The sequence below is a fragment of the Chiloscyllium punctatum genome, chromosome 5 (genome assembly GCF_047496795.1).
Source record: "Chiloscyllium punctatum isolate Juve2018m chromosome 5, sChiPun1.3, whole genome shotgun sequence".
In the NCBI taxonomy this organism is placed as follows: Eukaryota; Metazoa; Chordata; class Chondrichthyes; order Orectolobiformes; family Hemiscylliidae; genus Chiloscyllium; species Chiloscyllium punctatum.
In genome coordinates this window covers 43196105-43217753 of record NC_092743.1, presented here as the reverse complement: position 1 = coordinate 43217753, position 21649 = coordinate 43196105, and the positions used below count along the sequence as shown (strand labels likewise).

The 21649-nt window shown below is 42.1% G+C and overlaps 2 protein-coding genes across 9 annotated transcripts in view; one reads left to right on the top strand and one right to left on the bottom strand.

The window, feature by feature from the left end:
- The window catches only part of LOC140477023 (UDP-N-acetylglucosamine transporter TMEM241 homolog), a 225545-nt gene that overhangs the window by 150507 nt on the left and 53389 nt on the right, over positions 1 to 21649 (top strand). The window lies entirely within an intron of this gene.
- The window catches only part of cables1 (Cdk5 and Abl enzyme substrate 1), a 164705-nt gene continuing 144130 nt past the window's right edge, over positions 1075 to 21649 (bottom strand). For both annotated transcript variants that reach the window (XM_072570130.1, XM_072570129.1), the window contains 2 exons: positions 9622 to 9829; positions 1075 to 2379 (listed from right to left, as the gene is read on the bottom strand). In XM_072570130.1, the coding sequence (XP_072426231.1) occupies positions 2239 to 2379; positions 9622 to 9829 (349 nt within the window). In that variant the 3' untranslated portion in view covers positions 1075 to 2238. The remainder of the gene's footprint in view (positions 2380 to 9621; positions 9830 to 21649) is intronic.

Sequence of the window (21649 nt, the reverse complement as noted above, 5' to 3'; positions counted from 1 at the left end):
AAAAACAGAAATTGCTGGGAAAGATCAGCAAATCTGGCAGCATCTGTAGTGAGAAATTACAATCCCTACATAATTAGAATCCCTACAGTGTGGAAACATGCCCTCATCCCAGCAAGTCCTCATAGTTCCTCCAAGGAGTATCCCATCCAAAATCATTCCCCTACATTTTACCCCTGACTTTATGCTCATAATTTACACATCCCTGAACATTATGGGCAACTTAGCATGGCTAATTCACCTAACCTGCACATCATCAGATTGTGGGATGAAACCAGAGCATCCGGAGGAAACCCATGCAGACAATGTGCAAACTCCACACAGACAGTTATCTGAGGCTAGAATTGAACCCAGGTCCCTGGTGCTGTAAGACAGCAGTGCTAACCAATGAGCCACCATGCCTTTTTCAAGTCAAGTGACCCTTCCGAAATGTTAACTCGGATTTCCTTCCACGTTTGCTGCTAGACCTGCTGAGCTTTTCCAGCAATTTGTTTTTCTTTCAATCACATAACATAGGTTCAAATTTATCCAGACCAACATTCCAGGATTAATGATGTAGTGTATTGTCAGAGGTAGGTAAACATAAAACACCCACACACCTTCACGAGATAATAAAGGAGGGAGCATCAGACGATGGCTTGGTACAGATAATGAGACGATTTAAGGGGATTCCAGTGCATACGTCTTGGGTCCCGGCTACCTCAAAGCTGATGAACATGCACCAGTAAATTCTAGGATCACTATTTAATATTCCAATAACCTAGTGAGCAACAGCTCAGACCCCTCAGCAGTTGAAAAAGTTTCTGAACTGTCCGTAATAAAAGTGTAGCAGCTGTTTACCTCCCAAGTTGTAGCCATGACAGACACTCCTGCTAGGTGTATGAGGGTAGGAAGAGAACTCCGCTTAGACATTCCATAATGGTTACTCTCAAACTATCACTGTCAACTTTTGTTGATTGCTGACAGAATTAAGTATTGTGGCCTCAATTTATGTAACTTATCAGTATTTTTAATTTTATACAAAATACTATAAATTGGTGGAGGTATGTTATACAGACCAGATTTACAAAATAACAGTTTGAAACAACTTGTTTTAATCAATAAATCAATTTCCAAAGCGACAGTGTAAGGTGTACAGTATATTAACATGAAAAATGCATGTGAAGAATTCTTTTAAATAGAATTTGTTTGAAAACTAGAAATCTGAATTACCATCAGGAAAATTGGTTTAATCATGTTTGTACATTCAGCATTTCTGTTTTGGTAGGTCTGTATTTTGCTAAAACAATTTGTAATTTACAGAACAATACATGTCTTTGCTCTAAAACACCATCAGAAATCATAGAACAGAATAACAGATACTGGCCTAAGTTTGTGCTTGTTTGTTCCGATAAATATGGCTTGTTTTCATTAGCTAACAGTGCAAAAGCTCATCATTCAAATATCTCACCATTCAAGCATTATCAAAAGATAATTAAACATTGGAAAAGTAATGCCAGATAAGGAAGAGAAAAAAATCCAGCAGATTTTTACACCAGTTTTACATCAATGGTTCAACAAAAAGTTTTTTTTTTGAAGATTAAAACCCCAATAAAGCACAATAAATGTGCTCAGAATAAACTCTAACATAGAGCATGCTAATGAAACTAAAGAGTGCAGTTTTACTCATCTTCATTGTTCAGTAGTGCTCCACAACAGAAACACTTGTAAAGTTGTAATATGGACAAGGTCAAGAAATGGCTTCATACACAAATGTACAAAGTTAACAAAATTTTTTTTAAACTTTACTCTGTTTGGTAATACTGGAAAAAGTTCAGTGTTCAGAAGTAAATTCCTTATGAAACAGCTCATATGATAATTCAGTATATAATGGCAGAACAAACCAAAACTGTTCTTCAAAATTTGTCAGCTTTATATTAAAACACAACTGAACTGTTGTTCAGTATTGATAGTCGATGCCAAATAAATAGACACCATGTTCAGAAATACAGACTGAGAAAAACCTCAACGCTACATCTTCGGGCCACAAAAGTGCATTTCCATCAGCGGATATATAAAAATAGATCTGTTTGTTTTATGCACTGGCTTATCAGTACACGCATATGTTACAGAAAGCTATTCCAATCTTGGAAGTTCTTCGTAGTTAGCTTACTTGCAGCAGCACTTGAAGATCCATCGGAGAGCGAAGTACACATACTTACCACAAGAACCTGGCCTTCATCAGCTACTATACAGCCTGGGCTAAGAGTGCTGGGTAAGTCTTCTGTAGTGTGGCAGCACCTCGTTTTCAGAAAGATGAAGAGCAAATTCCAAGGCCACTAACACTGGAAACTCAAATGCTATCAGTTCCCGTCTGTTAAGTCTGAATTTTTCTTCCAGTTTCTTCAGAAAGAGAAAAGAACAAGTGTTACATTGAATCAATGTTATGCAGTCAATATAATCATATATTATGCATTTCTTTCCAAGAAACTAGACAAATTTTATAGTTACTGGCCAACATCCACTTTAACCATGTGGAAAATATTCACCTCAAAAGCACAGTCAACAAGTTGTGCAATCATGAAGCTGACCTTTTTTGGGTTGGGCCTTCCCTCTCTTTGGAGCACTGCACATTTATCTACTGAAGCACTGGAGGACTTGTTCATCCCTTATTTGAAGCACAGATTGCCAACTCATATGTAATTGTTAACTATTCAAATCATTTGAATCCAATGACCTCCTCCTCATTTATCTGGTACCTCCAACAAGCTCGCTGACATATGTGCCTGACTTAGCACACTAAGAGCAGGAGCTGTTACTCATTCCTGCTTAATGCTGTTAAATGTGAAGTCATTCTCTAACCCTTTCCTTTGTATGACTGACCTTGACTCCATGAACATGTCTGGCTAACATTAAAGTTTACAAGTGTACCACTTAATTCCAAGCCCAGCTTTTCCAGCTACATCCACCAGCAACACTGCTTTCTTTTAGCTCTACAACATTACTTGCCTCAATCCAAGGCCTCTTCCCATTGATGTCAAACACTGATCATAGAATAAAAGTGTCCTTTCGGTTTCTATTGAATATTCAAGGATATTTGATTTGTCAAAAATATAGGTTAAAAATCAGAAAAGGAGGTGCAGTAATCATGGATGAGATTGGTACAATAGTGATAAATGGCCTTGGCTCAGAACATCAAGGTGTAAAATCAAGTTTACAAAGAGGTCAGAAATAGGATTGGAAAGAAATTCTGGTGGGTGTCATCTATAGGCATTGTGCGTTCAGGGCTAAGCTCATTGACATGAAAGGTTAATTCTATTTCCTACTCCATAGATGTGAATAAACTAGAGGGTATTTCCAAAAGTTTCTGTCCTTTATATTTCACAACTAGTTTCTCATCTACCTCAGTCAACAGTTGTGTCATAACTACACAGTTTGCTTCATTTAAATTCAGAGTATTGAGCTTAATGAAATTACCCTCTAACCTTGTATGGATTTCTATATTATGATCATTTTTCCATGGAGTTCATTTACTATGACATTATTAATTAACTAATATCTAACTGCACAAAATTAGAGCCAAAATAGCATGTTCTCCTTTAGCTACTTGGTATATTAGTGTAGAAATGCATTCTATAAATCTGTCCTCTGTGATATTACACATTTAGGTAAAAATAAGAGCTGCAGATGCTGGAAACCAGATTCTAAATTAGAGTGATGCTGGAAAAGCACAGCAGGTCAGGCAGCATCTGAGCAGCAGGAAAATCGACATTTCTGGCAAAAGGGCTTTTGCCCAAAACGTTGATTTTCCTGCTCTTTGGATGCTGCCTGAACTACAATTACGCATTTGACTTGACCAATCCAAAAAACTGTATTTGTTATATGTACCTCCCATTTCATGGGGTGTGCTCTCCCTTCCAGGATAATTACTGTTGAATCTCTATGCATTACTCCTACCAGTGTTCTCTGCCCATTGCTCTATCTTAGCAATCTCTATCTTAGTAGAATCACTCAAATTGATTCTACATCTTTATTTATTAAGTATATTCTTCATTATCAGAACTACCACTTCCAAAAATCCAAACGTTTTGGAAAAATTACTTCTAGGATAGTCACTGCAAACACATATCTGTAATGTTGATTAGCTCAAGCCTGTGCTGTCAATTTATATTTTGTTGCAAATACACATTCAAGTGATGATATGTGGAATACATTGATTCTCCAAACAATAGACGATGTTGTGGGTTACAAGCCACAAGAGACTGAAAAAAATCATTTCACCATCAGGTAGAGTCAACAGGTTTTTGTGAAGTAGGAATCGTGACTGGCAAATTTGATTTCTTTGAAGATGTAGCAAACATGTTGGAAAAAGGGGAACTAAAAGATGAGAATGATTGGATTTCCAAAAGACACTTAAGTAAGCTGCAACATAACAGGTCACTGCACAACTCAGCAGAGGGAGTAGCCAGGTGGTATTACTGCTAGGCTATTAATCCAGAAACAAAAACAGAAATCGCTGGAAAGGCTCAGCAGGTCTGGCAGCATCTGTGGAGAGAAATCAGAGTTAGCGTTTCAGGTTTAGTGACCCTTCCTCAGAACTGTTCTGGAGTAATAAAAACCGAAGAAGAACTACAGATGCTGAAAACCAGAACCAAAAACAGAAATTGCTGCAAAAGCTCTGCTATGTTGTTGACTTTCAACCGATAAAGGTCTAGCACGTCACTCAGTTAGACCAATCGCTACCAAGTCTCAACAGAGAAATGAGATTAGACAGACCACTTGGCATCAACCTTGGCACCGGAAAGACTGGGCAAAGTCTACCTTACTAACATCTGGGGGCTGGTGCCAAATTTGGGAGATCTTTCTCACAGACTAGTCAAGCATCAACATATCACATAGTCACATTCATGGAATCATACATTATAGAAAATATCCCAGACGCTGTCATCACCATTCATGGTGAGGTCGCATCCCTCTGGCAGAACAGACACGGTAGAGGCAGTGACACACTGGTATACAGTTGGGAGGGAGCTATCCTGGAAGTCCTAGATATTGACTTAGGAGCTCAAAATCTTGCGGCTTCAGGTTAAACATGAGCAAGGAAACCTCTTGCTGATTATCAAGAACCATCTTACCTCCGCTGAGGAATCAGCACTCCTCCACGTTGAACACTTGGAGGAAGCACTGAGGGGGTCAAGAGTCCTAAGTATTCTCTGGGTGGAGGATTTCAATGCCAATCAGGAAGAGCAGCTCAGCAGCAAAACAATTGATCAAGCTGATCAGGTCCTAAAAGACATCACTGCTAGACTGGGTCTGCAGCAGGTGATGTGGGAACTAACAAGAGGGAAAAGCATACTTGACCTCATCCTGATCAATCTGTTAGCTACAGATGCATTTGTCCGAGATAGTTTCGGTAGGAGTGACCACCGCACATAGTCTTTGTAAAAATGAAGCCCTTCCTTCACATCGAGAATACTTCCAATCATGTTATGTGGTACTATCACCATGCTAAATGGGACAGACTTCATACAGGGCCAGCAACTCAAGACTGGACATCAATAAGATGCTGTGGGCCATTAGCAGTAGCAGAACTGTACACCAGAACAATCTGCAACCTCAAACATTACCGCCAAGCCCAGGGGATCAACCCTGGTTCAGTCCTGGACAGGCCAGGAGCAGCACCATGCATACCTGAAGATGCGTTGTCAACCTAGTGAAGCCAAACAGGACTATGTGTGCGCTAAACAGCATAAGCAGCAAGTGATAGCCAGAACTAAGTGATGTCACAACCAATGAATCAGATCTAAGCTCTGCAGTCCTGTCACATCCAGTTGTAAATGGTGGTGGACAACTCAACACTCACTGGAGGGAACTCCACAAATATCCCAATGGAAAAGCCCAGCATATCAGTGCAAAAGGTAAGGCTGATGCATTTGCAGCAATCTTCAGCCAGAAGTGCCGAGTAGATGATCCATCTCGGCTTCCTCCAGTGGTCCCCAGCATGACAGATACTAGTGTTCAGCCAATTCGGTTCACACTACATGATATCAACAAACAATTGGAGGTACTACATGCTGCAGAGTCTATAGCCCTGACAACAGTCCAGCAATAATACTGAAGACTTGTGCTTCAAAATTTGCTGCCCCCTAACCAAGCTGTTCCAGTACAGAAACATCACTGATTCTCCTCTCCTCTGCCCTGCCTTCATTTACCTACCACATTCCCAGCTGTCTTTCCCCTCTTGCCCCACCCCGCCTCCCATTTATCTCTCAGCACTACCCCCACCACCCCCCAACCCACAAGTCTCTTTCCTGATGAAGGACTTATGCCCAGAATGTCAATTCTCCTGCTCCTCGGATGCTGCCTGACCTTCTGTGCTTTTCCAGGACCACACTCTCGACTCTGATCTCCAGCATCTGCAGTCCTCACTTTCTCCTAGTTGATTATAACCTTACTATGAAGCCTCTTCAAGGATGCTCACCTTGAAGACGTTCTCCTCCTCCCTCTACAAGGAGGTCAGTGAGTCTCTCTCACTGCAACCCCCAGGTCATCTCCTCTGCCCAGCCTTCATCTACCTATCACATTTCCAGCTACCTTCCCCTCACCCCACCACCCCTCTCCACCACCCTCTCCCATTTATCTCTCAGCCCCCCAGCCCAGAAGCCTCATTCCTGATGAATGGCTTATGCCCAAAATGTCAAAGCCCTGCTCCTCGGATGCTGCCTGACTTGCTGTACTTTTCCAGCACCACACTCTCGGCCCTTACAACTGACATCTACCTGACAATGTGGAAAATTGTCCGGGCGTGTCATGTATACAAATAGCAGGACAAATCCAATTACCACCTATCAATCTATTCGCAATCAGGAAACTGATGGAAGGTGCCATCAACAATCCTATCAAGCAGCAACGCTCAGCAATAACCTGCTCAGTGAAGCCCAGTTTCGGTTTTGCCAGGGGTGACTCAACCTGACCTCATGACTGCCTTGGTCCAAATTGTGGGCAAAACAGCTGAAGTCCAGAGGTGAGGTGAGAGTGTCAATCTTTGACATCAAGGCCACATTCAACTGAGTGTGACATCAAGGAGCTCAAGGAAAACTGGAATCATTGGGAATCGGGGACAAACTCTCCAGTAGCTGGAGTCATCCTTGGGAAATAGGAAGATGGTTACAAATTGTTGGATGTCAGTCATTTCAGCTCCACAGCATCTCTGCAGGTGTTCCTCAGATATGTCCTAGGTCACCCATCTTCAGCTGCTTCATCAACAATCTTCCCTCTGTTATAAGGTCAGATATGGGGATGTTCACCGATGACGTCACAATGTTCAGCCCCATTCACGACTCCTCAAATACTGAAGCAGTCCATGTTCAAATGTAACAAGATCCGGACAATATCCAGCCTTAGGCTGACCAGTGGAAAATAATACTTGCGTCACAAAAATGCCAGGCAACCACCCTTCCCAGGACTGATAGTTTTACCACCATCCTTTGACATTCAATAGTGTTACCTGAAAACCCCACTGTAACATCCTTGGGGTTACCACTGCCCAGGAACATAGTGGCTATAAGAGCGGGTCAGAGGCGAGGAATAGTGTGGTGAGTAACTCACCTCCTGACTCCCCAAAGTTTGTGCACCTTCTACAAGGCACAAGATAGGAATGCAATGGAATACATCCCACTTGCCTGATGAGTGCAGCTCCAACAACACTCAAGGAGCTTGACACCATCCAACACAAAGCAACCCATTTAATTGGAACCATATCAACAAACATTCACTCCCTCCACCAGTAGCAGCAGTGTGTACTAACTACAAGATACATTTCAGAAATTCACCAAAGATCCATGGCCAACACGTTCCAAACCCATGACCACTTCCATCTAGAAGAACAAGGGCAGAAGATACATGGGAACACCACCACCTTCAAATTCCCGTCCAAGCCTGACTTAGCAACCGGACTTGGAGATGTATTCCCCTTGCTGTCGCTGGGTCAAAATCCTGGAATTCCCTCCTTAATGGCATTGTGGGTCAACCCACAGCAGGTGGACTGCAGTGGTTCAAGGCAGCAGCTTAGCACCACCTTCTCAAGGGCAACTAGGGACGGGCCATAAAGGCTGGCCGGCCAGCCAGCCAGCCACATTCACATCCCACGAGTGAATGAAATAAGAAGAACTCATGGTGCCGGGGATGAAAATGTGAGCTTGGATAGTTGATTAGCTAATGAGGAGGAAACAGAGTTGGAACAAATGGATCATTTTCAGGTCAGCAAAGTGTAACCAGTGGAGTGCCCTAGGGATCAGTGCTGCAGCCTCAACAACATGTAATCAATATTAATGATTCAGTTGAAGTGACTGATTGTCATTTAATCAAATTTGCTGGAATGGCAGAAAAGCAAGTCGCGAGAAGGATACAAAGAGTCTCCAAAGGACTACAGATAATTAAATGAATAGATTTTAAAAAACATTTGGCAAGTATGAAGAGAAAAAGTATGAACTATTGCTTACTTTGACGGGAAGAATAGAAAAGTGGAAAATTATTTAATTGGAGAGAAACTGCAGGATGCTGTGGTACTGAGGGACTAATGTGCCTTTTCCTGGGAATGTAGGTACAGCAAGGAATTAGGAAGGCCAGCAGGCATGGAATATAAATGTAGTCAGGACTTGATAAAATAGTACAGAGCACTGGTGAGACTTCACCAATCCAACTCAGCCTTAAATAACTTCAATGATCCAGGCTCTGCTGCTCACGTGGAAGACAACTCCCTCGACTAAGACGACAAGAACATTTCTCCTCATCCACATCTTAAGAGTGGATGTTTTAAAATTGTGTCCCCTAATTTCTATCTCCCCCATAAAAGGAAACATCTCAGTATTCACACTATTCAGTACTCACAAGATCTTATAAGCTTCAGTAAGATCTCTTCTCATTCTAAAAGGTTCAACCTCTCTTCACAAGTCCTTCATCTGAGGACTGAATCGAGTGAACCTTCTCGAATATGCTTTAACATAATTATCTTCTTCTTCGAATAGGATGACAGAAGTTGTACAGAATACTCTCAACGTGGTCCCACCAAGGCTCTGTACAGCTCCAGTAGCACCCTTATGCTCTGACATCACTTCCTGTGCAGTTGCTCACTACCACAGTGCCCTTTGAAGCTGTTGCTGTTCAGCAATCTGTTCTCTTGAATGTAACTGCTCACTCCTCTGACGTGAATCTCCTGACCCTCCTTGATTTCCTGAGCCATGTACTGTTAGTCTCCATCACCCATGTAAGAAAACGTTTTACAAAACACTCTTCTCCTCACCTTTCCATGTTGTTGCTTATCCCTCTTACCTTCTGTTTGGTGTCTGTCTTTGTTCAATATGAGGAGCTATGATTCCATGTGAGGTTCACTGCATAAATGTTATGTACCCTGGCTACATTCTATTTAAGTGAAATATGATTTAAGTTATCTTTACTGCAATTTCCCAATTTGATCCAACTTTCGAATTCTGAAGAAACTGATATGTATATCTTGTGTTTTAAATTCTTCAAGATCAGTTATACAGTCCCCAAATTCTATGTCATCTACAAAGCATTGTTTAAATATAATATTGGTGGATAGGTGCTATCACACAGAAAGCCATTCTCCTGTTCTGATGTACTTACATCTATCAGATGCTTGACTTCATGCTTTCGGAGGTCACTGCCTACTTTGGCAGCGAGCAAAACGCAGGCACCGGCGCAGAGTTTTCGGTTTTGTTTATTCAGTTTGCCTTTGAGGGCCAGCTTCTCAAAATAGACAAAGGACATGGCTACAGTGGGCTCTTCCAGGCCACATTCCTCCTGAGCCAGCTTCCGCATTTCACGTTTCAGACTGTGGGAAGCAAAAACGCCATCAGTAACCCACAAAGTATTGAATTTTAACTTCCATCATCTGATCGTTACACCCAAGACCTTTCGCAATTAAACTGGCTTTTGAAAAGGAAGAAACATGCACCCAAAATGGTGTCAGCATTATTTATGGCAAGCTTCAGGAAGCCCGTATGGAATAAGCAAAGCCCACTGCACTGAAATTAACATTTTTATCTGAAGACATTGAAACCAGACAAGCATTAGGAAATGCGAAAATCTTATTAAATTCACGCGTGCGTGATAATATATTTCAAGATGCATCATTAGCCAGTTCTGAAAACAATGAAATCAGACTCCAGAATACACAATGAACATTTCAAAAGCTACTTTTGAGCAGACAGGACACACAGAAAGACAACTGAATTTGTGACAAGAACCAGAACACACTCTTCCAATATCTGCTTTACTCAATATCCCAAAACACAGTATACAGTGAAAAGGAAAATTAAAATTAAGAAGGAAAACCATTCACAAAGAACTCCGTAATATCGAGATATTCCAGCATTGTTAGAAACAGGTTAAAATCAATTAAGCCCAAGTCTCTAAGGACCGTTTAACCTTTAACCTTCTCTACCTATATCAGACAATCTTCCTTTTAAGCTTATTACCTGTTTCCTGACGTTGCCTTTGGTTTGCTTGTGGTTACTACTAACTAGGCTAACATGCTGAAAATCAAGCTCTGCTATTCTCAGAGTTGTCACAGAAGTTAAAGATTTCATATAAGTATTCAAAATTGCCCCATTTACCAGTGCTTTAAACTCAAGCTGACAGAAAGCATCGACCAGTCTTCTACAATGAATGCCTTTGCAGAAGCATACTGAAGAATTAGTCTCAGCTTCAACCTTAAGAAGACTCAAAACCTTTACAAACCTGTCCCAGGTCAAGTTCCAGTCTATCCCTCCATTAAGATCAATGGAGAAATGCTCCAAAACATAGAACATCCTACCCAAGGATGAGGAAGCTACCCCTCATCCGAGGCTGACATCAATGCAGAGATTCAAAACTACATTCAATCTATGAGCCTCATCTTCAGACACCTAAGGATGAGAGTCTTTGTGACATCCGTGTTGATACTAAGATCCATGAGTAAAGACACTCATCTCTCTAACTCTTCTGTATGGCTCCAAAAGCTGGATTACATATGCACACTACCTGAAGACCCTTGAGAAATACCATCAACATTGTCTGAGATGGATTCTCTGCATCAGCTGGGAGGATAGGGATACAAACATCAGCATCCTTTAAGTAGCTAACAGCACCAGCATCGAGGCCACAGCCATCCAAAACCAACTTCACTGGGCTGACCACATGCTTAGAATACCTGAATTCTGACTGCCCAAGCAAATCATCTTCGTTCAGCTCAAGGAAGGCACTCAAACAAGAGGAGGACAGATGAAACCTTTCAAAGACTCACTGAAGGCTTCCCTCAAGAAATGCGACATACATGTTGACTCTCATTCTGAAGAAATTGACTCAGCGGAAACTCCTGCATGAATGGACACCATTCTTTAAGACATCCAGTGGCAAGAGGAAGTACAGAAAGGGAATCAGAGAAAGGAACGCCGGTGATCGAGGCCAAGCACCCGCCAAATGTGCGGTCGGAAATGTAACTCCAGGATCAAAGACACAATGACCCACAGAACCCCCAATCAACAACACTGAATTTCCGAGGTGGACAATCAGACTCGTTAGTGAGTGAGTGCTGACGTCAAATTACCAAGGATTAGTATTAATCACAAGAAAATGACTCGAGCTACAGGTAAACAATTATGAACCATTGGTACACAACTCCACTGATTAAAAACTAATTCCTGTGTAAATTCCCCCTTACACAGGAAAAGGACATGGATGGAAGGAAATCTAAGAAAGCAGTCTATGTTTGCTAGATCTGCTGAGATGATTTTTGCGCTGCTTTTCAGTCTTCCTTCTCCGACCGTTTTTACTGGTTTGCAGGTGGCAACGGTAGCTAGTTCATACTTCTGAAAGAGCTCGGACTTTCTGAATAAAATTCACAACTTCCAACTACTGCTGGAGGAAATGTTAGTTGTTTTTCTTTCAGCTTCAAGTCGCTTTTTCTGCAAAACACAGATAAAGCCCCTAAGCTGGTGGAGGTCTCAAGGCTGCTCACTATCTTGTCACAGACCCAGGCTGGTCAGCTCTCCTTGTACCTCTGCTGGCTGTTTCAAAAAGACTTCTGACCAACATCTGGCACAGCCTGAAACAACTGAGCATGTTGGCCATCAGATAGGCTGCTTTGAACTTCATCCTGGGAAATTAGCTTTTGGTCATGTGCACAAGTCACAGTACATAATCGGTGTATTTCCATGCTGTTTCCTATGGAAAACTAAAACAAAACAGCTTTATATAATTTAAATAAGAAAAAATGTAATCTAAAGGCAAGTTTGTGCAGACAGTTACATAATTAGGGGCGGCACGGTGGCACAGTGGTTAGCACTGCTGCCACACAGCGCCAGAGACCTGGGTTCAATTCCCGCCTCAGGCAACTGACTGTGTGGAGTTTGCACATTCTCCCCGTGTCTGCGTGGGTTTCCTCCGGGTGCTCCGGTTTCCTCCCACAGTCCAAAGATGTGCAGGTCAGGTGAATTGGCCATGCTAAATTGCCCGTAGTGTTAGGTAAGGGGTAGATGTAGGGGTATGGGTGGGTTGCGCTTCAGCGGGGCGGTGTGGACTTGTTGGGCCGAAGGGCCTGTTTCCACACTGTAAGTAATCTAATCTAATCTAATTGTTCAGTGGCACAATTTTCCGAGGTACAATGGGAACCAGCACTGGAGAAGTATGAATCAATGCATGACAAAACATTTCGTGTGCCAGCAGATCACAGAACACCTGGTTTCCAAAGTTTACAGAGTTCTTGAATCAGTCTCAAATTAATTATTTCATGATATTTTAGTTGTAATATTATAGAAAACCTCCTTTCTTTCGTGTCCCTACTTTTGAAAATTCTATTAAGGATGTGGATAGCATTTGTTCCTCATCCCTAATTAATCCTGAGGTGGTCTTAAAACCCTGCAGTCTGCAAGGTGTAAGTACACTCACAATGCTGTTAGGAAGACAGGGCCAGAATTTGAGAGTGCCTTACAGGTCTACAGCACAGAAAAAAGGGGCTCTTCAGCCCATGGAGACTGCACTGGTCAAAGGAACCAACCTAAATACTCTAACCTCATTTTCCAGCACTTGGCCCATAGCTTTGTATGGCTAGGCATCACAAGTGCAGATCTAAACACTTCTTAAACTGTTGAGTGTTTCTGCAGCTATCACCCTTAGTGAGTTCCAGATTTCCACCATCCTCAAAGTTTTTCCTCACATTGCCTCTAAGCCTCCTGCCCATTACCTTCAGCCTATACCTCCTGGGCACTGATGTGTCCACCACAGGGAAAAGTTTCTTCCCATTTCCCTGATCTAAGCCCCTCATAATTTGATGCATCTCAGTGTCCCCTCAGTCTCCTCCACTCCAAGGAACACAACTCAACACAACTCCAATCTATCCTCATAACTAAAACTCTCCAGCCTAGGCAACATCCCGGGAAATCGCTGCATCTTGTCCATTGCAACCACACTCCGCCTATAAGGTAAATTCCAGAACTACACACAATACTCTAGCTGTGGCCTGACCAGCTTTTCACACAGTTCCAGCATAAGCTTCCTGCTCTTAAACTCTCCCTATTTCCATCCTGAATGTGTCTGACTGCTCTTACACGGATTTACTTAAACGTATCTGCTCCCAGTCCACTCTGGCCAAATCATATCTGATCTTATTAAATCTGATTTTATCCTCCAGGTTAGAACTTTGATTTCAGGCTCATTCTTGTCAATATTCCATAACCTTCTTGAATCAAATAGAATTATGATCACAACTGAACAAAATACTTTACATATTGTTTTTAAAAGCTCTCTTGGCTGCATTTTAAGAATTCCACTCCCTCTAAACCTTTCACATCACGACTATCACAGTTAACGTTGGGGACACTGAAATCCCTTATTATCACTGCTCTATCACTTTGACATTTCTCTGAAATTTGCCTCCGTATCTGCTCTTCTATTTCTCTGGGACTGTCAGGGGACAGATTGCACACTGCCAGCGGTGTGATTGCTCCTCTTTGCTTTTTATATTGCACCCATATGTCTTCATTTGACAAGCCTTCTATGATATCATCCCTCCTTCATGCTGTAATTGATTCCCTGATCAATATTTTGAACCAGCAACAGTGAAGGAACAGTGATATAGTTCGAAATCAGGGTGGCGTGGCTGGCGAATCATTCAGGTGTGATATTGCAGTGCACCTGCTGCCTTTAATCTTCACAGGTTTGGTAAGTGCCTTCCAACAGCTTATAGTACATCTTGTGGATGGCATACACTGGTACCACTGTGTATTCGTAGTGGAAAAAATGAATGTTTAAGTTGGTGGATTGGTGCCAATTAAGCAGGTTATGATGTACTGGATGGTGTCAACCTCCTTGAGTGTTGGTGGAGTTGCACCCATCCAGGCAAATGGAGAGACTTCCATCGCAATCTTGGCTTGTGCTTCTGCAGTTGTTGGATAGGTTTTGGGGAGTCACAGGGACACAGAATGTCCAGTCTCAGAGCTGTTCTAGTGGCCACGATACTGATATGCCTGGTCTACCTCAGTTACCCATCAATGGTAACTCCTCGGGATATTGGCAGTCATTGAGTCACAGGTGATAATGCAATTGGAAGCCAAGGGTAGATAATTACTGTCCAATTAAGTAACACTGTGCCACTCATCAATCCAAGTCTGAATGATGTCCAGGGATTGCTGCCTCTAGATTTGTCCCTCTATCCTTTTTGTAAAGGTTTATTTTATCCTATTTTATATTATTTTTCTACAGGAGTCTCTGTAGCCTCTATGTTCTTTTTACCAAAATGTGTTACATTGTCCTTGACCATTTAGAAGACTATTTGCATGTAACGTGTCCATTCTGTAACTTTACCAATGTCTTTAACCACTTTGTCTCAGTTCTCCTTTCTAATAATACACCTCAAATTTGGCACCAACTGCAGATTTTGAAATTGTATCACAGATTCACAAAGCAAAAGGAAAATAAAGAACTATGGTCCCAACACCACTTCCTATGGAACACCACTTTCTGATATTTGTCAATCCAGCTCGCTAAACCTGGCACTTCTATAGTCGGCTTTTTGTTTTGTAGTCATAGAGATACACCGAATGGAAACAGACCCTTCAGTCCAACTCATCCATGCTGAATAGATTTTCTAAACTGATCTAGTCCCATTTGTCAGCACTTGGCCCATATCCCTAGCAGAGCGCTTTAGTGAACATCTTTGTGACACCCGCACCAATCGACCACACCGCCCTGGGGCCCAACATTTCAACTCCCCCTCCCATTCTGCCGAGGACATGGAGGTCCTGGGCCACCTTCACCGCCGCTCCCTCAACACCAGACACCTGGAGGAAGAACACCTCATTTTCCACCTCGGAACACTTCAAACCCAGGGCATCAATGTGGACTTCGACAGTTTCCTCATTTCCCCTTCCCCCACCTCACCCCAGTTCCAAACTTCCAGCTCAGCACTGTCCCCATGACTAGATCTAACTGCCTATCTTCTTTTCCACCTATCCACGCCACCCTCCTCCCTGACCTATCACCTTCATCCCCTCCCCCACTCACCTATTGTACTCTATGCTACTTTCTCCCCACCCCCACCCCCTCTAGCTTATCTCTCCACGCTTCAGGCACTCTGCCTGTATTCCTGATGAAGGGCTTTTGCCCGAAACATCGATTTTACTGCTCCTCGGATGCTGCCTGAACTGCTGTGCTTTTCCAGCACCACTAATCCATATCCCTCTAAACCCTTCCTATTCATGCATCCATTCAGAAGCCTTTTAAATGCTGTACCTGTACCAGTCTCCACCACTTCCTCTGGCAGCTCATTTAATATACACGCCAACCTCTGCGTGAAATATTTGCCCTTTAGGCCCCATCTAAATCCTTCTCCTCTCCCCTTAAACCTACATCCTCTGGTTTTGGACTCCCCTATCCTGGGGAAAAGACCTTGGCTATTCACCATGTCCTTGTCCCTCATGATTTTATAAATCTCAATAAGGTCACCCCTCAGCTACCGATGCCCCAGCCTATTCAGCATCTACCTTTAGCTCAAACCCTCCAATCTGGCAACATCCAGAAAATCATTTCTGAACCCTTTCAGATTTAACAACATCCTTCCTATAGCAGGGAGACCAGAATTTAATGCAGTATTTCAAAACTTGCCTCACTGTACAGCTGCAACACAATGTTCCAACTCCTATACTCAATGCAATAACCAATGAAGGCAAGTGTGCCAAATGTCGTCTTCACCACCTTGTGCATCCGTGACTCCACTTTCAAGGAACTATGCACCCCAAGTCGCTTTGTTCAGCAACACTCTCCAGGGCCCTACTATTAAATGTATAAGCCTGCCCTGATTTGCCTTACTAAAATACAGCACCTCATATTTATCTAAATTAAACTCCATCTGCCACTCCTCACCCCATTGGCCTATCTGATCAAGGTCCCACTTACTCTGACATAATCTTCTACACTGTCCACTGCACCAGTAATTTTGGTGTCATCTGCAAACTTCTTAACCATTCCCTCCTATATTCATATAAATGATTTGGCCGTGAATAATGAAAACGGTGGACCCAGCACTGAACATTGTGGCACATTGCTAGTCACAGGCCTACAGTCCAAAAAACAAACCTCTACCATCACCCTCTGTCTCCTACCTTCAAGCTCATTTTGTATCCAATTGACTAACTCTCCCTGGATTTTATGCAATCTCACCTTGCCAATCAGTCTACCATGTGAAACCTTGTTGAATGTCTTGCTAAAGCCCATTCAGACACCGAGGGCAGAGGGATGGACAATCTTCTTTGTCACCCCTTCAAAAGAAAACTCAATCATGTTACAGAGACTGATTTCCCAAGCACTTAGCCATGTTGAATATCTCTAATCAGTCCTCGCCTTTCCAATACATGTAGACCCTGTCCCTCAGAATCTCCTTCAATGACTTGCCCACTGGTCCACAGTTCCCTGGCTTTTCCTTACCACCTTTCTTAAATAATGGCAGTATGTTAGCCAGCCTCAAGTCTTCCAACACCTCACCTGATACAAATAATACAGATATCTCAGCAAGGCACCCAGTAACCTAGGGTGCACCTGATCAGGTCCCAGGAATTTGAGTTGAGAGGGTGGCGCTGGAAAAGCACAGGTCAGACAGCATCCAGGGAGCAGGAGAATCGACGTTTCAGGCAAAAGCTGAAGGGCTTTTGCCCAAAATGTTGATTCTCCTGATCTGCTGTGCTTTTCCAGCGCCACACTCACGACTCTAATCTCCAGCATCTGCAGTCCTCACTTTCTCCTAAGTCCCAGGAATTTGTCCACCTTTATGCATTTTAAGCATTCCAGCACCTCTTCCTCTACAATATGGGCATTTTTCAAAAGATTACTATTTATTACCTGAAGTTCCTTAGCTTCCATGTCCATCTCTACAGTAAATACTGACGTGAAATATTTGTTTAGTATCTCACCCATCTCTTGTGGTTCCACATGTAAGTAGCCTTGTTAATCTTTAAGGGACCCTGTTCTCTCCCTAGTTACTCTTTTGTCCTTAATGTATTCATAGAATCTCTTTGGATTCTCCTTAATCCGCTCTGCCAAAACTATTATTTATTCTGTTACGTAACTCTCTTAAGTCAAGGCCACTCAAAACCAGTCCATGCCTTGATATGCAGTATTGAGTCCCACCATTATTTAGACTTCCTTAATATTCTGATTTTGAAAAACTTGCACACTAAATGCTCAAGTGATTGGGAGCACACATAATGAATTGGTCTATACTGAACAACAATAAAAATCAAGTTCTTTCTCTCAGCTTATGTTGTTTGGCCAAGCTAATGTTATGAAGTTGAAGGCATGTACTGTCCCTTTAAGGGAGAGTGAATGTTGTTCTGACCCAAGAGCTTACAAGCACCTGTCATATGACTAGCCAGCAGTCTCAGAGTGTGCTGGAAAATTGAAAATATGTAAAGTTTGCTGTGAAATAGGGACTGGAATTGGTTGCCGTTTTGACAACAATTCGAATTTAACCAGTTTAAATTATGCACCATGATACTAAAACCTAATAGAGTTTGAATTTATTGCTTAGCCAATATTGAATCAATAAGACAATCCAATGTTGGGGTTACAAAAAAGGCAGGAGAGTACAACTGCCATTCAAAAACACTATCAAGGATATCTTTTTCATCTGAAACATCTTCATAGTAGAAAGAAAGACGACAACCCAAGGAGATCTACGGTTGAAAGAAGATGGACACTGAAGACGACAGCCGCTGTATGGTTTTGAAATTAAGTTGATGTAATTTTTAATAAATGTTTTATTGTAACAGCATATTGTTATAGAGTTGGAGGCAGATAGCAAGCAGTTAAGAGAAAGGGATGGCTTAGAGTTGTGAATACTTGTTGTTTAATGCTCACTTTTAGAGTTAAAGAAGAAATTGATATTTTTTCTTTAAATAGTGGAACTTGGAAGTTCTCTGTCATTCTTATTTTAACAGATTACAAGGAGAGGTGAGCTTTTGAGTGTATTTGGTTTAATTAACAGAGAGATTCACTGCTGTGTCGTAACACAAAACTGCCCATTGTGCCCAGGGACTTGTAGGTGCAACGCATTAGCTATGGGAAATGCAGGGTTACAGATTTAGGATGAGGGGGTGAGTATGGATGGCACACTCCTCAGACGGTAGGCGTTGACTCGATGGGCCAAAAGGACTGCTTCCACACTGTAGGAATTGCATGATTTCAAATGACAGGAAGATAATAACAAAGTGAAAGCAAATTATAAAGGTTATGGCCGAGACAGCTAGTTGAATAAGTCAGTCACTAAGACTTTCTCCTAGTGTTCTTCCAATCAGCTACTGTCAATTTGGAAACTTCCTGGCAAATGTTCTCAATAAATCATGCAAATGAAGTTTCAAGCACGGGCATGGCTCCCAATCAGGAGAACGTGATTGAAATAAAATTCCCAGCATTTCCACATATGTCTACTGAAGATATGACATGAAAGTGCAACCACCAGTCAGTAGGTGAGGACAAGAACAAAATATATATGTAAATAAACACGCACAATATGAACCATACCACTCCTCTCATCTGATTAAGAGGAGTTATTAGAGGCATAAAGTTATGGCTGTAAATTTCTGAAAGCACACAGCATTTTGGACAGATGCAGTGAGATACGTACTTTTTATTTATGTATTGCTGCAATGGACTAGGCCCAAGTGATTCACAGCACATCAAAATTTCACACCAAAAACATTGATGGCTCTGGAGAAGTTAAATCAATGAACAAGTCAATATTTGTTTGTTTGTTTCAGCTTTGGGTGAAAGTGGCAGCAATGATTTATCCACGTTTTATACAGATTAAAAAAATACCCCCAGTATGGCTTCTGGAGCTTGACATATTGGGCATCTTCAAATCCTGTTACTTTTGCCTTCTAAGAAAAAAATCCCCAAGTCACCACAGGCTGGAGATAACACTGGCATGTAACAATATGTGCCAAATGCATCAGATGGCATGTGCTGTGGAGAGTCATCAATTTTGGGCCTTAAACAAGGGAATCTGACCCAACATACATTTGGCAAAGAAAAGAAAAGCCTGAGATTTGGATTCAAGACCATCTGGTCAGGAAAGCAGCTTATAATCAGCAAGAGCCAATCACACAGTGCCAGTAAGATTTTATTTTACATTGTGCAGGTTGGTACCATCTGCATTTCAAATCACCTAATATGGTTGAAAGATTTGAATGTGCTCTTCTATGACAGTGGCCAGTGTGTTTACATTAAGTCAACTGATGAGTGATTTTTTTAACAAGGAAACACTAATACGGTACAAATGGTACTAAAAGTTAAATCTATCGGTATAGACGGTTGTGTATCAGTAGAATATTTTAAACACAAGACAATGAGACCTGGTGATCAAATGTACCCGCCTGGTGCTCTATCAGCCATTTGCTCTGCCTCCCAAGTTGAACTTTACATAATTAACCTTGCAAGGGAGTAGGAAGCAACACTTTTGAAATGCAGCACAATGGGAAAATTATATTTGTTGAATAACTGTACGAGTCTGTCTGCAAATATACACAATAAATTAATTGGATCATTTTAAGAATTGCAACTATCTTGTTGTCAAGGATAAACTTTTTGTTTGCTAAGACTGGTTCCTCAAGCTGTCTCAGGTGAGATGCAGCACATCAGACTTTTCCTTTCTGCCATCACAACAATGTGTGAGCATTGAACAGTTTTACCATGAACGGTTGTACTTTTGACATGAGGGAATGAAGCAGAGACCCTGATGTGCTGGCTAGTCACTCAACGTCCTCCTGCCGGATTCTCACTGCTTTCTCAATGACGTTAACGAGGGCATAAAATGCAAATAAACCTAAGTATTGTCATTGTCAGGTACACTTTGATATTGAGATTGAGTAGCTAATGTGGCAAGATGAAAAGACTTGAATTGACAATTGAATGCTAAATAATGATGAGTCACATAGGGCCATATAGAGAGGTATCACATCACTTGGGCTGCCAGATTTCCACATGCTTTTTTTTAAAAGCAGAGAATAATCACATTGAAACAAAACTTACAATGTACGCCTTAATGGAGCAAATCTCTTGTAGATAATACATCAAGATTCCTAAGTTGCCTATCAAACATCTGAATGAATGGCAGTAGGCCATTTGGCCCCTCAAGCCCGACTGCCATTTGTAAACGATCTGATTGTGACCCCAACTCAACTTTCCAGTTCACGCCTTGCACCCTGCGAGTTCCTCTTCAATCAACAATCTTCAACTCAGCCCTCAAGATACTCAAAACTATGCTCCATTGCTCTCTAGAGAAGAGAAGTCTACACACCGATGTTCCTCATGGAAAAAAAAGTTCACATCCCAGTAGGAGATCCCTCCTTTTTAAACTGTGTCCCCTGCTTCTACTCTCACGAGGAGAAACAACCTTTCAAACATTCATCCTGTCACATCCCCATCAGAAACTTACTTGATATTTATGGCTCAAATTGGTGCCTATCGAGATCTAACGAGGTAAAAACAATGACTGCAGACGCTGGAAACCAGATTCTGGATTAGTGGTGCTGGAAGAGCACAGCAGTTCAGGCAGCATCCAAGGAGCTTTGAAATCGACATTTCGGGCAAAAGCCCTATCGAGATCTTGTGACTGATGATGAGTTCGATGGAGTTTACAAAGCCCTGAGAAATTATGCACTCACCACCCATGGTTTTCTAACTCGAACAAACAAGGAAATTTTAGGTAAAAACAATGATTGCAGATGCTGGAAACCAGAGTCTAGATTAGAGTGGTGCTGGAAAAGCACAGCAGTTCAGGCAGCATCAGAGGAGCAGGAAAATCAACATTTCGGGCAAAAGCCCTTCATCAGGAATAGAGCCCAAGGGAAGTTCAGCCCAAGTCTTCCCTATGAGAGTAGGGTTTCTTGTGGTCAAGTTGGAGAAAGAAACTTGCTGTTATCATCTCCCACAGTGGTCAGCAATAGTCAAGTGTCTGAGAACTGACCATTGGGGTGGGGGAGCAGGCAGTGGAGTGCAGTGTGGCTTGATGCCAGAAGACGGAGTGTGAAATAAAACAGAATTCCAATTCTCTCCCAGCAGTCTCTGGCTGGGCAGTGAAACCAACCTCGTTTTGAGGGCTCAGTCAATCCTCAAAAACAGACAC